This window comes from Apis florea, unplaced genomic scaffold (assembly GCF_048593485.1).
Source record: "Apis florea isolate Af1SG1 unplaced genomic scaffold, ASM4859348v1 contig_37_pilon, whole genome shotgun sequence".
Lineage (NCBI taxonomy): Eukaryota > Metazoa > Arthropoda > Insecta > Hymenoptera > Apidae > Apis > Apis florea.
In genome coordinates, this window is record NW_028256861.1 from 1,039,998 (window position 1) to 1,056,444 (window position 16,447).

General features: G+C 30.0%; 2 protein-coding genes and 1 long non-coding RNA gene across 6 annotated transcripts in view; 2 read left to right on the top strand and 1 right to left on the bottom strand.

Annotated features, from left to right (window-relative positions):
• The first annotated feature begins 233 nt into the window (after positions 1-233).
• Positions 234-2,788, top strand: und (methionyl aminopeptidase und). The gene is made up of 6 exons (XM_086915990.1): positions 234-482; positions 989-1,063; positions 1,138-1,463; positions 1,539-1,943; positions 2,024-2,291; positions 2,357-2,788. The coding sequence occupies exons 1-6, from the start codon at positions 338-340 to the stop codon at positions 2,560-2,562; spliced, it is 1,425 nt and encodes a 474-aa protein (XP_086772116.1). The 5' UTR covers positions 234-337; the 3' UTR covers positions 2,563-2,788.
• Positions 2,789-2,948: 160 nt separating this feature from the next.
• The window catches only part of LOC100864983 (uncharacterized), a 32,277-nt gene continuing 18,778 nt past the window's right edge, over positions 2,949-16,447 (bottom strand). For both annotated transcript variants that reach the window (XM_086915991.1, XM_012495394.3), the window contains exons 3-6: positions 11,363-11,417; positions 5,547-5,706; positions 4,580-4,751; positions 2,949-4,483 (exon numbers count right to left, since the gene is read on the bottom strand). In XM_086915991.1, the coding sequence (XP_086772117.1) occupies positions 4,397-4,483; positions 4,580-4,751; positions 5,547-5,706; positions 11,363-11,417 (474 nt within the window). In that variant the 3' untranslated portion in view covers positions 2,949-4,396. The remainder of the gene's footprint in view (positions 4,484-4,579; positions 4,752-5,546; positions 5,707-11,362; positions 11,418-16,447) is intronic.
• Positions 7,386-10,481, top strand: LOC147656235 (uncharacterized). Of its 3 annotated transcripts, none has more exons than XR_015294695.1 (3): positions 7,386-7,458; positions 8,268-8,504; positions 9,184-10,481. It is a non-coding gene; the product is annotated as an uncharacterized LOC147656235 (long non-coding RNA). The 3 variants fall into 3 exon arrangements; XR_015294696.1 differs by having other exon boundaries at positions 10,149-10,481; XR_015294697.1 differs by having other exon boundaries at positions 10,153-10,481.

Consider the following 16,447-nt stretch of genomic DNA (forward strand, 5'->3'; position numbering starts at 1 on the left):
ATTATATCTATAATGTATCAGTATCAAATTCAATTTACAATAATACATATTTTTTTGAAAAATGAGATATAAAATATAATTATTACATTGCATTTTATATCTCATAATCTTTTTTTGAATAAAGATTAAAAGTTTTATCACAATTTGATTGAATATAATTCATAAATTTCTCATTTTAAATAGTAAAAACTAAAATCTGTTTGATTTACACTATCGGTATTAGTCTATTATGCTATTATTAGCATTTGAAAGGAAGATCACATATATAAATGCTATTTCTACTTTATCGGCTGGCCACTTTACGATTAATATAGCATTGTTTGGCTTCCTCTTGAAAATGGCTGCCGTATTGGACGAAGTCGGCAAATCCGCCGAAAAATTAGTAAATGAAGAAAAAGATGAAATTGTTGATGAAGAAGATGAAACTGGTGCCGTAGAAGCGTCTAAAAAGAAAAAAAAGAAGAAAAAGAAGAAGAAAGCTGGTATGTCATTTTATTGTATTTTTGGGTGTATACTCGTTTACGCAAGTTCAGGAATTAATCATGTGTTTGTCTGAATCTTCATTTATGAAAATAATGCATACGTATATAATATATAATTATTTATTATTTTTATCATTGCAATTTTTATAATGCAATTTTGATATGTTCAATTATAATTAATGAAGAACATATGTAAGTTATTGTTATATGACTATGTATAGCACAGTGAATAAATTACTTTGTATTAGTTTTTATTTCTTGTTGTCATTTTTTTTATGACTAAGATTTGCTTTGCAAAATGCTTTGATTAATTTATTTGATTATCTTTATATATATAATATATATAAAAAATTTTTTATATATTAAATATTATAATATTTGTATATTAAATTTTCAAAATTAGATTATAATATTGAAAATAGTTTTATTTATAAATAATTTTTGAATGCAGCATGTAATATAGTATAATTAGAATTTTTATAACTTCTTTATAAACAATTTTATAGGAGCTGGTGAAGCTAGTGCAGATGTTCCAGAAGGAGAAGAAGAAAAAACAAAACATGATAATGCTGTAGATGAAGGTAATTTGTTTTTAAGATTATATAAAGGAGTTATTTAAATATATAATATTTAATTCATGTCATATTATACACAGAAGTTGATATAGAGGCAACAGAAAATGATGCAGAAACAGAAGATATTAAAAAAAAAAAGAAGAAACGTAAATCACGTGGGAAAGGTCCTAAACAACAAACAGATCCACCAACTATTCCTGTGTCAGAATTATTTTCAGATGGAAATTTCCCAATTGGGCAAATAATGGATCATCCACCTGCTGCAGGAGTAGATGATAGAACAGCTAAAGAACGTTTTTCAAGTGAAGAAGCAAGAGCATTTGATAGAATGCATAATGATATTTATAATGAAGCAAGGCAAGCAGCTGAAGCTCATAGACAAACAAGAAAACATATTATGAAATGGGTATATGATAATAGCAAAATAAGTATAAAAAAGAAAAAAGTAAAACATTTGATATAAGAATATAATTTATTTTAGGTGAAACCTGGAATGACAATGATAGAAATTTGTAATGAATTAGAAAATACAGCTAGGAAGTTAATAGGAGAAGATGGATTGAAAGCTGGATTAGCATTTCCAACTGGTTGTTCAAGAAATCATTGTGCAGCTCATTATACTCCAAATGCTGGAGATCCAACTGTTTTAGAATATGATGATGTTACTAAAATTGACTTTGGAACACATATTAATGGACGAATTATTGATTGTGCATTTACATTGGCATTCAATCCAAAATATGATAAGCTCATAGAAGCTGTTCGTGATGCGACAAATACAGGTATCAAAGCTGCTGGTATTGATGTTCAACTATGCGATGTTGGTGCTGCAATTCAAGAAGTTATGGAATCATATGAAATTGAATTAGATGGCAAAACTTATCCGGTATATTTCTTATTTCTTTATATAATTTTTCAATATCATTATAAATCGTTATTATTGAAAGTTAATTATAATACATATAGGTAAAATCCATAAGAAATCTTAATGGTCATTCAATTGCTCCGTATCGTATCCACGCTGGAAAAACTGTACCGATAGTTAAAGGTGGCGAAGCTACCAGGATGGAAGAGAATGAATTTTATGCTATTGAAACTTTTGGATCTACTGGAAGAGGAATTGTTCATGATGATTTAGACTGTTCTCATTATATGAAGAGCTTTGATGCTGGTTTCGTTCCATTAAGATTACAAAGTAGCAAATCTTTACTCAACGTTATTAATAAACATTTCGGTAAATATCGAAATAATTTCGATTTATTTGTTAAAAGATAAATTATAAAAATATATTCGGTACAGGTACTTTGGCTTTCTGCAAACGATGGTTAGACCGTGTTGGTTGCACAAAATATCAAATGGCTTTGAAGGATTTATGTGATAAAGGCGCAGTAGAAGCTTACCCACCTTTAGTTGATGTCAAGGGATGTTACACTGCTCAATTTGAGCATACTCTTGTTTTACGCCCAACATGTAAAGAAGTTATTTCTCGCGGAGACGACTACTGAAATGTCTATTGTTTTAAATTGCGTATACTCATTATATTCACAATCTGAGAATGTACAAGTTGATTTATGTAAAGTCACATCGATGATAAATGTTAATTATTAATAACGCTATATTTAATTATACAATTCTAATGATATTTTATTGATTGTTTCCTTTTTATGGATAGAAAGACTATAATCATGATAAGATGAAATCTTGTGAAATATACAAAAAATATGAAAATTAGATATTTTTTTATTTTATTTTTTAATCCAATATTTAGATATAGATAAGATAAAATATTTTTACGAAATATCGAATTGTCAAGTTGGATCAATATTATAAGCAATCTTTTTTTTTATTTAATACATTTGTTATTTTCCTACAAATTAATAAAAATAAAAAATTTATTGACATTGAATAAAATATATTTTAAATGTTGTAAATAATATGATGATTAATTTACACAAATTAAAATTTAATACACTTAATAATAACATTAAAATTCATATGTTTACATAATATGTCTATTTATTTGTAAATTTTTTTTCATAGAATTTTACTATATTTTTGAATTTTTAAATATCACGATTATTTTTATTATATTTTCAAAACAGTAGAGATAAATGTACTTTAATGTATTATTATCAATGAAAAACTTACTAAATTCGAGTGTATGATCACGTTTCTATAATACATTGATTAAAACAATATAGTGCAACAATATATATTTCATTTCTTTTCTGAATTATGAACACTGGAGTTTAATAAATGCTGCTATCTCAATCTATCGGATATTTTTCATTTAATTGCTAGTGTATAATTATTATAAACGTACGGTGGTCCCAGGCTACCAATTTTACTACTGTGTTTATTGCGATGAAATTATATCTGTACTTCGTATTCAGGTCTAAATTGGTATAAATTCAGGCACGATGATAATCTATCGTCAAACAGTTACATTTTGTTCATAGTATCTGTTTAAATTCTCATCTCTATTATTTATGACTGATCGCTTATTCTAATGGTATTAGTTTTTACATAAGAAAATTCTGAAAAAAGAGCACGTAACAAAATATCGAACCGATTCAATCATCAGGTTCGGTAATTTTATTTCTCCTTCAATAACTAAACGTCGTAACAAAGATGTAATGCATTATACTGCATTACATCATTGACACGCGGATATACATATAAGTTGAATGTTTACTGAGAGTTATTTACGGCCCTAATCTGTTATTACGTTTACAATATTTGAATCTACAATTTCTACATTTAACAAGGCCTTGTTCGACAAATGAGTACATATATATATTATTTTAAGTTCACGTTGCTTTCACGGAATTTCATGAAAAGCAATGGTTAGATTTAGCTACAGTATCTAACGAGACTAATTCGCTTAGAAGAAGAAATAAATCATCTAATGTGCATATTCGCGCTTTTTGAGAACTTTGGAAGAATAAGGCAATTATCTATTTTTAACGCGAAAAATACACAACTGAAGTATCACACATTTTAATTAAATATATATACTTTAAACCAATAAATCTATCAAAATATGATAGATGATAAAATCCTTTTTTTTTCTATTCTTTCTTGTTTTCTGTTTTTCTAATATTTAACACGTCACGTTACAATATATTTTTAACTAATTGTACAAGTTTATTTTATTTTTAATGAATTCTTATCGGATTAAATGTAGTATATGTACATAATCAAATTAAAAAATATGATCAAAAAAAAATTTGGCTCAAGAGTTGCGACGTAATATTTCGATTATCGCTAATCCCTACGATATTAAATTTATCGTATTTCACAATCAATCTTTCTTTCTTTTTTTATTTTTACATAACTTCATTGTGAATCTGCGCGCGGTCTCAGTTTTGCTCTCGCTGTTATTAAAAGATTGCTCGGTGGCTCCGTTGGTTGGGATTGTTCCAGCTGAAAGATCGAAATATCACGAAGGCGTAAAAATTTAATTAAAAAGAAGAAAAGCGTTTTGTATAAAAATAGAAAAGATAGATAAAAAATATTAACTGTCATTTCAATGTGCTTTGCCCTTTGCTCGATTGCTCTTTGTAAGGCAGTTCGGGGATCGTCTTTGTAGTTCTCTTCTCGATTTCTTTCAGCTTCTCTCCTCGAGGCAGCTTCTCTCTGTTTCTCGAGCGCTCGTTGAAGCTCGCTTTTTTGATTCAACACGTTTTTGCCACTGGAAGAAAGTGAAAATCGATTAGCTAATTATGTGGCCGAACGTATCTCGCCGACAAAGATTATGGGCTGCGCGCGAAAATTGCTACGATGAGAAAAATGCGCGCGAACAACCTTTCAATTGAATAGCGGACCTGTTTAAACCATAAAAGTAACTGGGAATGAATTACAGAGAAGGCATATGTTAACAGGAAACGATTTTCTCGATGATAGGCGTGCGAAGTGCGAAAGTCTCTTTTCTGTTATATATGTATGCATATATATACACATAGATACTAAAAAATAAAAAACTTTTGTCATAATACAAATCATTATTTAAATATTAAAAAAAATATTTTTGTGTTACAATAAATTTAAATTAAAAAAATTAAAATAATTTTTTTTACAAAAGTTTAATTATATAATTCAATATCTTTTTTTTCAATAACATATTTTAAGAGCATGTTAAAAATTCTATTTTGTGTTAATATTTGCATTAATTTATCTCATGGATATTTGACTTCAGATTTCATTGTACTTTGTGACATGTCAAGAATAAAAATAATACTTTTGCTTAAGTTATGACGTAAATCAGTTATAAAATATTTATTATATTCTTAAAATGCAAATGAAACATATGTATCATTTCTTTGGAATCTTCCGATATGTTATAATGATATACCACATTCAGAGATACCATATGTAGCGTGTCACAAAGATGTTCTATCGTGTATACAAAATTATGCTAATATAATTCAATGCTTAAAAGATTAATATCCAAGTTCCATATCACAAATATGGATTAAAAGAAGCTTACACTTTCTGATTGAATAATAATTCCCTTCGAAGATCTTTGTGATTCGTGGATGAGAGATAGGGATTGTACGGTTTTCTCGGCAAGATCAATCCATCTGGTCCCATGTGAGGAGCAGGTGGTGGAGGAGGTGGTACACCCAACACCGGTGCCATCTTTCGTCCTAAAAAAGAACAAATCACATAACCGTAGCAAAGATGTTTGAAAATTGATTGTAGTTAGATGGATATACACGGAACAACACAATGTTACCGTGTCGCTAGTATATCTAGCCAATCAGAAACACGATAACATAGATGCGAAAGAGATAGAAAATATTTGAAAAGCATTATGGTAGATCTGTTTTACATCAAGCGGAAAAACCAATCTATGTAGGAAAGATTAGATAATAATATAATAGCAGCAAAATGTTTGAAGATTAATTTCATAATTTCGAGTGGAAAAAATAAAAGTGAATAATTTTACATGTGAAAAAGTAGAAAAAATTTCAAAAAAAGGGATAGTGGATTCGAGATAAGCATTTAATCGTGAAGAAAGAAAAATTAAAATGATAATCGGTAGATCTCTGCGGTCAGGTTTTTTTTTATTCACCCTCCAACAAAGCGATTCTCTCCCTGATGGAAACCTCCTCGCACATTGCCGCGGATTGTACTGAAGCATTTCCGGGCGAAAACCGTATCAAACAGGCAACTTGTATATACTTTTGCGTAAGGCTTCGCATAGCTGCTAATCGGATAGAAAAATACGCGGCATTAACCGCCATGTACCTATCTTTTATGCCTTCAAGGTAAAGTAAACAATGCATTCTTATCATATTAAACCAAATTTTCGAATTGAACTGGCGTAAAGAATACTATATTAAAACGAATAAGTGATCGTAAATATCTCATCGTTTAACGTGGATACGTCATCGGTTGTCGTAGAAATTGTTGTAGAAAGCGTCGTTGTTCCAATTCCGAAGGTAATCATTTCAAATATAATGTTTTTTCCACCAAATTGATCATTTCGCCAAAGAACCGTTAATACAATTGATGAAATTTATTAATGGATTCATTGATGACGTTATTTTTTGATCAAATTCATTAATTAAAATATATAATTAAAAAACTTAAATCATCAAAAAAATTGAAATTAATTTAATTAAATCGATTGATTAAGTAATTATTAACCGATTTATTTAGCAAATTATTTAAACAATTTTTACCATATTTATTATTGTACTAATTTTTTAAACATACGATTGTTAAATAACAAAAATTTATTTTAATAGAAAAATTTGTTGTTTTCGTATATACATAAATTTTATTAAATACAAAAGTTAATATATGAATCAATATCTTTGAAGGATCGATTATAAAGATTACAATAAACATGAAAGTTGTATTAATTAATAAATCGCATTAAATATTTTAGTCATCAATCGTAATTAAAAATAAAATAAGAACGTAAGTATAAATATACTTAAATGTGATTAAAAATTTATTTTTCATCAATTATTTATCGTTAATTAACATTAAGTTTTACATATTATTTCACTTGCTGTAACGATATTATCAATATATCGAATTTCGATATTATCGATACTTTTCGATAACTTAATCGATATAGTTAAATCTTTTAGCCTCGATCGTTATACGTTCGACAAGCTTTCTTCCTTTAAAAAAGTTCGTGGAATCCTATTCGAAATTAAAATTCCTCAAACAATTGAAAAGAATGCAGGTCGGAAAGATAGATATCTCGTGCGATTTATAATCAACTGGAACTCGTGTCTTTCTTCCGGTACTTTCTTTTGTTACGACCTAGAGAATTCCCAAAACCTGGTTCTCGATCGTTTGTCGATTTAATCGCTGTGAAGATCTGCTAACTTCACGGTGATTCAACCGCTTTTCGCACCCGTGCATGCGACGAAAATAAGGTTTTGTAATATTATTCATATCTATTATCGTTCACAATCGTTTGATGCAATTTTTTTCTTCGACTCTAACGTTAGTTAAGTGCAAATATATACCAGATTTTATTCAACAAATGTTATCATGATATTAGTTTCTTTTCTTTCTTCCTTTATTTCTTTTCTTATTATACTTTTTAAGGCAAATAAGAGTGAATATAATTCAAAAAATAAGATAAAATTTATGAATCTGAATTGTGATTACTATTACACGAGTTATTAGAAAGCAAGCAATAAGAATGTAGCATTAATTTGACCTAACCTAACTTTTTTATAAATTATAATGTTTATATTGTTAATTTAAATTTATTATTATTACATTTAAAGAATTTAAAGACATTTAAAGAAATTGAATACAATATACATCACGTTTTATATAATTAGATATACGAGTTTTGCACGATATACAATTTTTTTTCTTTACAATCGTTGCGTTTGAAATGCCAAAAGAGAAACTATTATGTTTTTTGAAATCATAGCACGATATATTTTAATCAAATTGAAAGGTATTAATTAAAAATACTTTTTATTAAAGTTATTAGCTGTATATCTAATTTTTCACTATATTCTCATTATATTCTTCTTCATAATATGAAAAAAAATAAAAATTTTCTTTTTCTTCTTGCATTGTTATTTAATTCAAAACATTTTACCGAAGATAATACTGTAGATGCTATATTGAATCTAATATCACGTGTTGGTATAATCATATGTTAGAAAAACAATGGTACCAATTTGACTCGCTCAGATCTCAATTTTACCCTATTTTTATCTAGATTAGAAAGAACCGAGAGAGTTGTAAGTTTCGCCACTCGATGGCCATGCATCAAAAGGGAAGTAGATCATTCTCGATTTTACGAGTGAAAATCCGCCACATCACGTTCGAGCTCGTAACGAGCAGATCTTTTGCGGATTCGCTGAATTAAGTTCCTCACGAAGCGTCGCCACCGAGAGACACGCATACACCATAAACCACGGGAATCGGTTTCAGCGAGAGCTGTCAAGAAATGAAAGTAAAGAACAGTTTGTAAAATCATTTTCTATTCAATTCTATTCTAATCATTTCTTTCTTTCTTTCTTTTTTTTCCACTCGACGATCTTCCAATCGCCAATTAATCGTTCATTCCTACCTCTCTCTCTCTCTCTCTTTCTCTCTGTTTCTCGGTATGCAATGATTTTCTTTCGAAAAATTATATAATTATGCGGATATAAATAACACAATCCGGAAGCATAAGTTAGAAGCGTTCGAGTTCTCAATGCGGAAACGGTTCTGCCCGAATAAAGTCGAATTTACCCGATTTATCGTTCCGCCCCACTCCACTTATCCTGTATTTCAACAGATTTATAGTAATATTTTTTGAAATACGAAGCTATACAAGGAAGCGAATTTAAGGAAAATAATTTATTTAAAATAATTATTCTTCAATTATTTGAAGTTTGTTTATTCAAATGGCCGAAATTTTGATTAATTTTTAGTTTAAATTGGCATATAATTGCTTTTCAATATAACATAATATATTTGTTAATTTGCTTGAAGTTACATCATATGAATTCATCGTTCAAGACGTATTATTTCGAGTTAACGAAAATTAAAGGAACTATTAAATTTAATTTGAAAGGTTATTCAAATCAAGTGTTTCAATAATAGGTTTACATTAATAAGATAATTTCAAATTACTCGAATTATTTCAGTAAAGCGATTTAAAGCCGAGTTAATTAAGCCAGCTTAATTGATGACTGGAAACGAGCATAGGAATTTGAAAAAATACTTCAAGTTAAATGAATAAGAAGCTTCATCGGTAAAGTAGCTTTAGTTACTTCAAGTCCCCTGAATTCAAGCATGCAGTTAAAAAAAAGTAATTTAATCAATTCTGTTTTAATTCACATTACAATCAATTAATTTTGAAGAAATTCAGAATGATCAATTGATATATGGGTTAAAGAAATGAAAATCGAAAGCAAATACAGATTCCAGAGGAAGCGAATGTCCTTAAAAAGTTAGCAGGTAATGATGCGATTCTTTACATTTTTCATTAAAATTCCGTCCGCGAGATGGCTTTCTTATGGCGTCGAAAACGTCGAACTAATGATCAATTAAAACACATTGAAATATACATTTGAAAAGCGATTAGTAGCGAAAGTAGGCGCAAGAATTGATCGTTTTCGACCTATTTTCGAGCTAAATTGAACTTTTCGCGAAAACTAAAGCATTCAAAGGAGAATAAGAAGTTGAATCCATAAGAGATATTAAACTGATTATCACACGAAAGATGCATCGACTGATCTCGAATCGAGAAATATATATATATAATTATTGCACAAAAATTGTTTGCTGTAAATGCAAAATAATATCTTCAATTTATCATATTGTAAAATAAAAATATTACTTTCGATCGTATCCTACAAACGTTCGTAGTAGACTGAGTCCGCACGTGACGCGGATAATTTTCGATCGAAAGTGATTCGTTCGAGAGTTAACATGACGAGAAGTATCTGAATAATAATCGATCAATTCGCAGAATCGCGAAAATAAATACACTTTCCTCGGTGATTGAACACGTTTTTCGAGATTCGGCAGCAATGGAAGGGAGGGCGAGAGAAAAGTGGGAGAAAAATAAAATAAAAATGCATACCCATGGTCAGGATGTAATTTTGAGGCAGATGTGCGGGCAATATACGAGAAGGGAGATCATTGCACCGCGAATAAGAAGCAGCTGAAGTAGCGTGAGAAAATGTGGCGACCGCTCCGACAGACAATAATGACCGAAGGGCAAAGTCAGGGCCGTAGCCATACGTTGGATTTACCACGAACCGCCAAAACCCTGACCCTTGTCTCTCCTACTTACACAGTATTTATTCGTATTATACGCTTGAGCTCTCTTCTCGCGGTATGTGCTTGAGAGTCATCTTCACCATTGAGTGAGGGTTATCTCCTTGGAATCGGTGAAATGAATAATTTCACATTGAGATAATAAATCGTTTTCATTAAATGTTTGAATTATTGGGCTTTTAATTCCTCTTAATCTTTCCCTAGGTGTTATTTTATATTTTATATTATTGCCTGCAAAGATAAGATAGGATTTCGAATTTCGTGTCTCTCCGGGTTTATGATAAATTGTTTTGTTTTAACGAAGAATTTTTTTAAAAACAATATGAATTTTTATATAACAAATTATTTTATTCATAATGTAGAAATTTTACTTTCAATACTTTTTAATTATTGTTTTAATGGAATGAAATATTTCCTTTTCATCTGATTTTTGCCACGGTTTTATTCTAATATTTTATCCTAGAATGATTATTTACATCTGAAATTATTATTATCTATTAGACGTAGAAAAAAATTAACATAAACGTGTATATACATGTATATATATAATCGTTAAAAATAATAAACTCGTTGATTACATTATGAATGTAATCGTTGACCGAACTAACCTATAAAAATTCTAATGTCACATATATGAGATTAAAATGTGATATATGTTATCCAGAAAATAAGTAAAAGATGTATCTATTCAAAATTTCGAATATATACCTTTTAAAGCATGGCGAGCAATTGTGAATTAAATTATTGTATTTGTAATGTTCGATATATACATTTTACACAGTATACAGTGGTATTCGTTCAATTGATATTTGGGAGTACCGGCAGAGAGAGCGCTTGTGCAATAGGGTGGCAGCAGTCTTTTCATTGCGGGATTCGGTCAATGAAGCTAAAGCTTACCGACGGCTCCTATCGGATCTAACGCGCCGCTTTTTATAGCCAGTTAGGGTTCTTTACGAGAGTAAAGACCCTATCGCTATAAACGATAAACGAAGGAAAAGAAAAGAGAAGGAAGAGGAGATGCGTCGATGACGCGTGACTCACCGTTTGTTAAACCGTCGCAGCTGTCAGTATCGTTCCTCGGTCCGTTATTGATCACCTGAAAACACGTACAGTTGATTAACGGAGGAACAGCTACAGTTATCGGTAGAAAAGAATTCGCATTCTTCACGCGTTCCACATGGAAAGGCATGTTCAGTCGGTTGCATGCTAATTCATGTTCCAATAACGGGGATAATCGTGCCTTCCGTGACGGAAATTTCCGCCGAGTTTTCCCGATAATTTCGAGTTGTTGTAAGAAAAATTGCCCCGGGCAAGAAAGATCGCAAAGATAGGAATTTCTGCCCAGCTTCAACTTCCCTTTGTGAAGGAACTAGATACAGCTATTGTTCTCGTTTTTTGGATGAACCCTCGACGACGAGAGCATGTCGGTTTTACCTCGTTTTGATAAATTAACGCTTCTAGCGTGACGGCTTTGTGAAAAATGAGGCCACAGAGATAACCTGTCTTTTCGACCACGTTCGTTCCTGTTATGTTTTCGTGTTTAAAGATTCGTGCACTTGTCGCGAACGTGTGCTGTCGGACGTTCAATTTTATTAATGTTAGATTACAAATTATTGATTATAAATCAATGTTTATTAATACATGACAATATATTATGATGACAATAATACATACGTCAATCGAAAGTTTTATTAAAATTTTATCGAATCTATTATACTTATTACATTATTGTATCGATTTTATTATATACTAAACGTAAACGATCAAAAAATATGGAATAATCTTATGCAAAAATAAGAAAGAGAACGAACAAAAGAAAATTGATAGCTGGATCTAAAACGAGGATCGCTGTGAATGCGAGGATGACATTTTTCTTTAGTTACGCATACGCATGCGCATACGGTTTCTATCGATATAAGTCGAAAGATCGTAAATCGAAGAAAGAATCGAAAGTCTAATTCTCGCCGAGACATTTTAACAAGCGTTTCTCTCGTGACTCGTCATCGATGATTTCACCGCGATATAAGCGTTGTTATTGCGAATCTCAACTATTCATTACCAATTTTAATGAGTGTAACTGATGATAAAATCTGTCAAGCGTTATTTATTTTTCACACTTTCGAAAGTAAAAAAAAAAAAAAATCGTATTTCTTCTCGACGTTACGAAGAATGAATTGATGAATGAAATGATATTTATTTTGATAAAAAATTTTATTCGATTTTTCTTTTCTTTTATTATTTCATCATCAAAATATATTGTTTTTATTTTAGGGATAAAAATCTTTTCCAAAATCCCATCCACATTTCCACCAATCAGTATTAAAATGACTCCAGCAATTTTTTTAGTACACGATATCTACCGCTTCCTTTTATCGCGCCAACTTCCGTTTCCGATATCAGTGATGAATAGCGAGCATGCTCAAGAGAAAACTATCCAACGAGAGAAATGCTCGACCATCAATTTTTAAATACTGAAATTCCTTTCCAGCGCGATGGAATACGTAGCAGCCGTTTAATTAACAAAAAAGTTATCGATCGATGAAACTAGGCTATACCGGAAATGAATCGTTTCCTATTTAAAAAAAAAAATATCTACACTGGTAGGTTGATGATTAGAACGAGGTAAGAAGAGAGTGAAAGTGGACGAAAGTATAAAGAATCGCCACCACAAGTTTCGTCACGTTATTAAATATTTACAACGTAACTCTTTGACCAGTTTTCGAAGATTTTAAATTAAAAATCGGCATAGATAATTATATCTATCCGAAATAATAATATTAATCGTGAGTTAAATATTTCAGTTTCGATATGTTTCTTACATTTCTACCTTACCATATGTTTTATTATATAATATATATATAAATGAGAAAATAACAAGGTTCGAGATATATAGATTATTATACTATATATTCGACGAAATGGAATGTGAATTTCAATGGGTAGCCCTAATTTCGTTTCGCACGTTCGATCGATTCTATTTTTTCGTCGAACATCTAAAGACAATAGATGCATGTACACCTCTAGGCACGAGATTAGGGAGTCACCATTATGTAACCACGTTTTGTAGGGCATCTTTTATCGCCGATCTTTTTGAAGCGACACGCTGTGAACGAACATTCCACACACAGATGCATGAAAAATGCGAACGTAACAGATCCGTGGAGTGCACGAACCAACGACATGTTCTATAAAAAGAAGCTTAGAAATCCACTATCAATGTTCCCGCGAAAAACAATGTGTCTGATGCTGCATTTCCACAAATCCACAATGAGTTTTTTCCCGGTGATTTCACATTCGTGTTTCGATCTGGCTATGCGTAATATACGACGAATTATGCAATTGTTCTGCCGTCGATCATATCATGTTTCAGCAAGTAAACTTCACCGAGTAAAAATATATCAATAATTTGATATTTGATATTTCCAATAACACGATGTAAAAATAGTTTCGAATAGGAATTAGTTTGTTTTAAGTTAGTTAGAAATTACAATACTAAAAATTGTAAAAAGTTTTTAACTTTATAAAATAAATGATATTTTAGCTTTTTTTTTCCATTTATAAATATAAATTATCTGTTTTGAATAACGAATAATCGAATTTCATTTAAACAGATTTATTCGAAAAGAATAAATAAATTTTCTTCAAATAAAATTATCTTTTCTCATTCATGAATTTATGTTTCAGTTGGTTGGAGGAATCGAGCCAAAATATATTTGTATTAGTATATCATTATTATTCATACGCCTAAAATATTTTTATATCGACAAGACTTCGTTCAAGTATCGAATTACATAATATCACTTCAGGTTTGACCGGTATCTTGTTGGTCGACTCATCGAAGATTCAAGTAGAAAGTAATTCTACGATCTCGTTAAACACTCATCATCGCTCTTCGAATTGCAATCGATACTTTAATCTAAACATTCGATTTCTTTTATCCTAATGTCTACATAATTCAAAGATAAACGAACTGATGATAAAAAGCAATAAGAATTTCGAATTAAAAGTTATAATAAATTATTCCCATTTCGAGAAAATAGGTTAAGTTCGGATCCATTAAAGAATAAATTAATGTTACAGATTTATTTCTATTTTATTAGTTATTAAATCATTTCTAAAGAATTTATTCATTATTTAAATAAAATTTATCCAATTCTACAGAAATACGGAAAAAATATTCGTGAAACATTATTCAACAATTGATTCCATTTCTAGAAAATAGGTTAAGTTCGGATCCATTAAAGAATAAATTAATGTTACAGATTTATTTCTATTTTATTAGTTATTAAATCATTTCTAAAGAATTTATTCATTATTTAAATAAAATTTATCCAATTCTACAGAAATACGGAAAAAATATTCGTGAAACATTATTCAACAATTGATTCCATTTCTAGAAAATAGGTTAAGTTCGGATCCATTAAAGAATAAATTAATGTTACAGATTTATTTCTATTTTATTAGTTATTGAATCATTTCTAAAGAATTTATTCATTATTTAAATAAAATTTATCCAATTCTACAGAAATACGGAAAAAGTATTCGTGAAACATTATTTAACAATTGATTCCAGAGGTTAAAACAAATACAAAAGTTGGTGTATAAAAATATCGGCTCTTAAGTTTTTATAAACAATTCGTTAAATCAAGCTAGATAGAATAAAATAATTCTTCCATACAAAACTGTCTTACTCTATATTATCCATTTAACGCAAACTTCAATTGTTTATAATTCAATCAATTAACTTCGATATTGAATAATATAAGTTTCCAACATTTGTATTATTAGAAATCAACATGCACAAAAATAAATATGCAAACGAGGTATGGTACAGTTAACAAGTTTTCAAACACTAGGACAGTTAATTGCTCGTCTTCAAGCGTGAACGCGTGCGCAAAGTGAATGCAGGGAGAGGCAAACGGTTAGAAGCTGACTGATATACGTTCTCTGTCAACCGCGTGTTTAGTATACATAGTAACACCGCTGGTTAAACGAGTTAGGATGAGCTTTAGTTGGGGAAAGGTCGCAAGTCCGGAAGGAAGTGGAAAATATTAACGTTCCTTCGCTACAGCAGGGAGAGATCCCTCCCTCCTTTCCCATTGTGATCGATGAAAACGCTAAGGGAACACTTTCACCATCTGATTTTGACTACGAATTGGATTTTTTTTCCATTTTTTTAAACTTTGTGTTGAAAACTTATCTCGAAGTCTTATCCGTAAATTTAACTATTTCTTAAATAAAACTATTAATATACTTTGGATTTTAATGTTGCAACAGTAATATTTATTTTAAAAATATATCAAATTCTATCCTCTTGGATTTTTTAAATAATTTTTTAGATATTTTTTTTCATAAAAATTGACTATATATTATTTGTTTTATTCAAAAAGAATTTCATATGAATTAAATTTCATATGATAACAATTTTTAATTATCGCGTCGATCGATTATTATTTATAAATGTATATGATATTTTTATATTTAATAAAATTTAAATTTTTCATTATCCCCATTTGGAAAACTTTAAGTAAACTAGTGTGCTATATTTGATATATATATATACATATTGTACATTCGACGTTGAATGTTTATAGTCGGTAGAAAAGGGTTAAAGAATTTCCCGAAGCAATCGGGTTTCTCGCGACACAAACGAGCATTTTTTTTCCCTCGTTTCTTTTCCGCTTTCGTTTACATTCAACCGTCGGTAGCCGGAGGCGAAATTCAAAGGTCACCGACTTGACGAAAGGCGCTTGAAAATCAACTAGGAGAAAATTCTAGGTGCTCAATCAAGGGGATACTCGTGATTTTCCAGCGGAAACAATGCAGTCAGAGAGAAGAGAACTACTCGTCGAGTCGAGTAATAAAAGATAATGTATTCCTACGCGACCGACACCGAAGGAAGTCGATGCGGCATGCCACAAACAAACTCATTTACATCACACAGTACCATGGTATAACGGATTGCCAATCTAACTGGACAAATGTCATTTTCGTGACTGTGACAACATTCTTTAATTTTTATTACGAATTATTACGAAAGATTTACAACGATGGAAAATATTTACATAAATTTATTTTATGAGCGGGTACAATACAATCATATCTGGATTTTTATAATAATAAAGT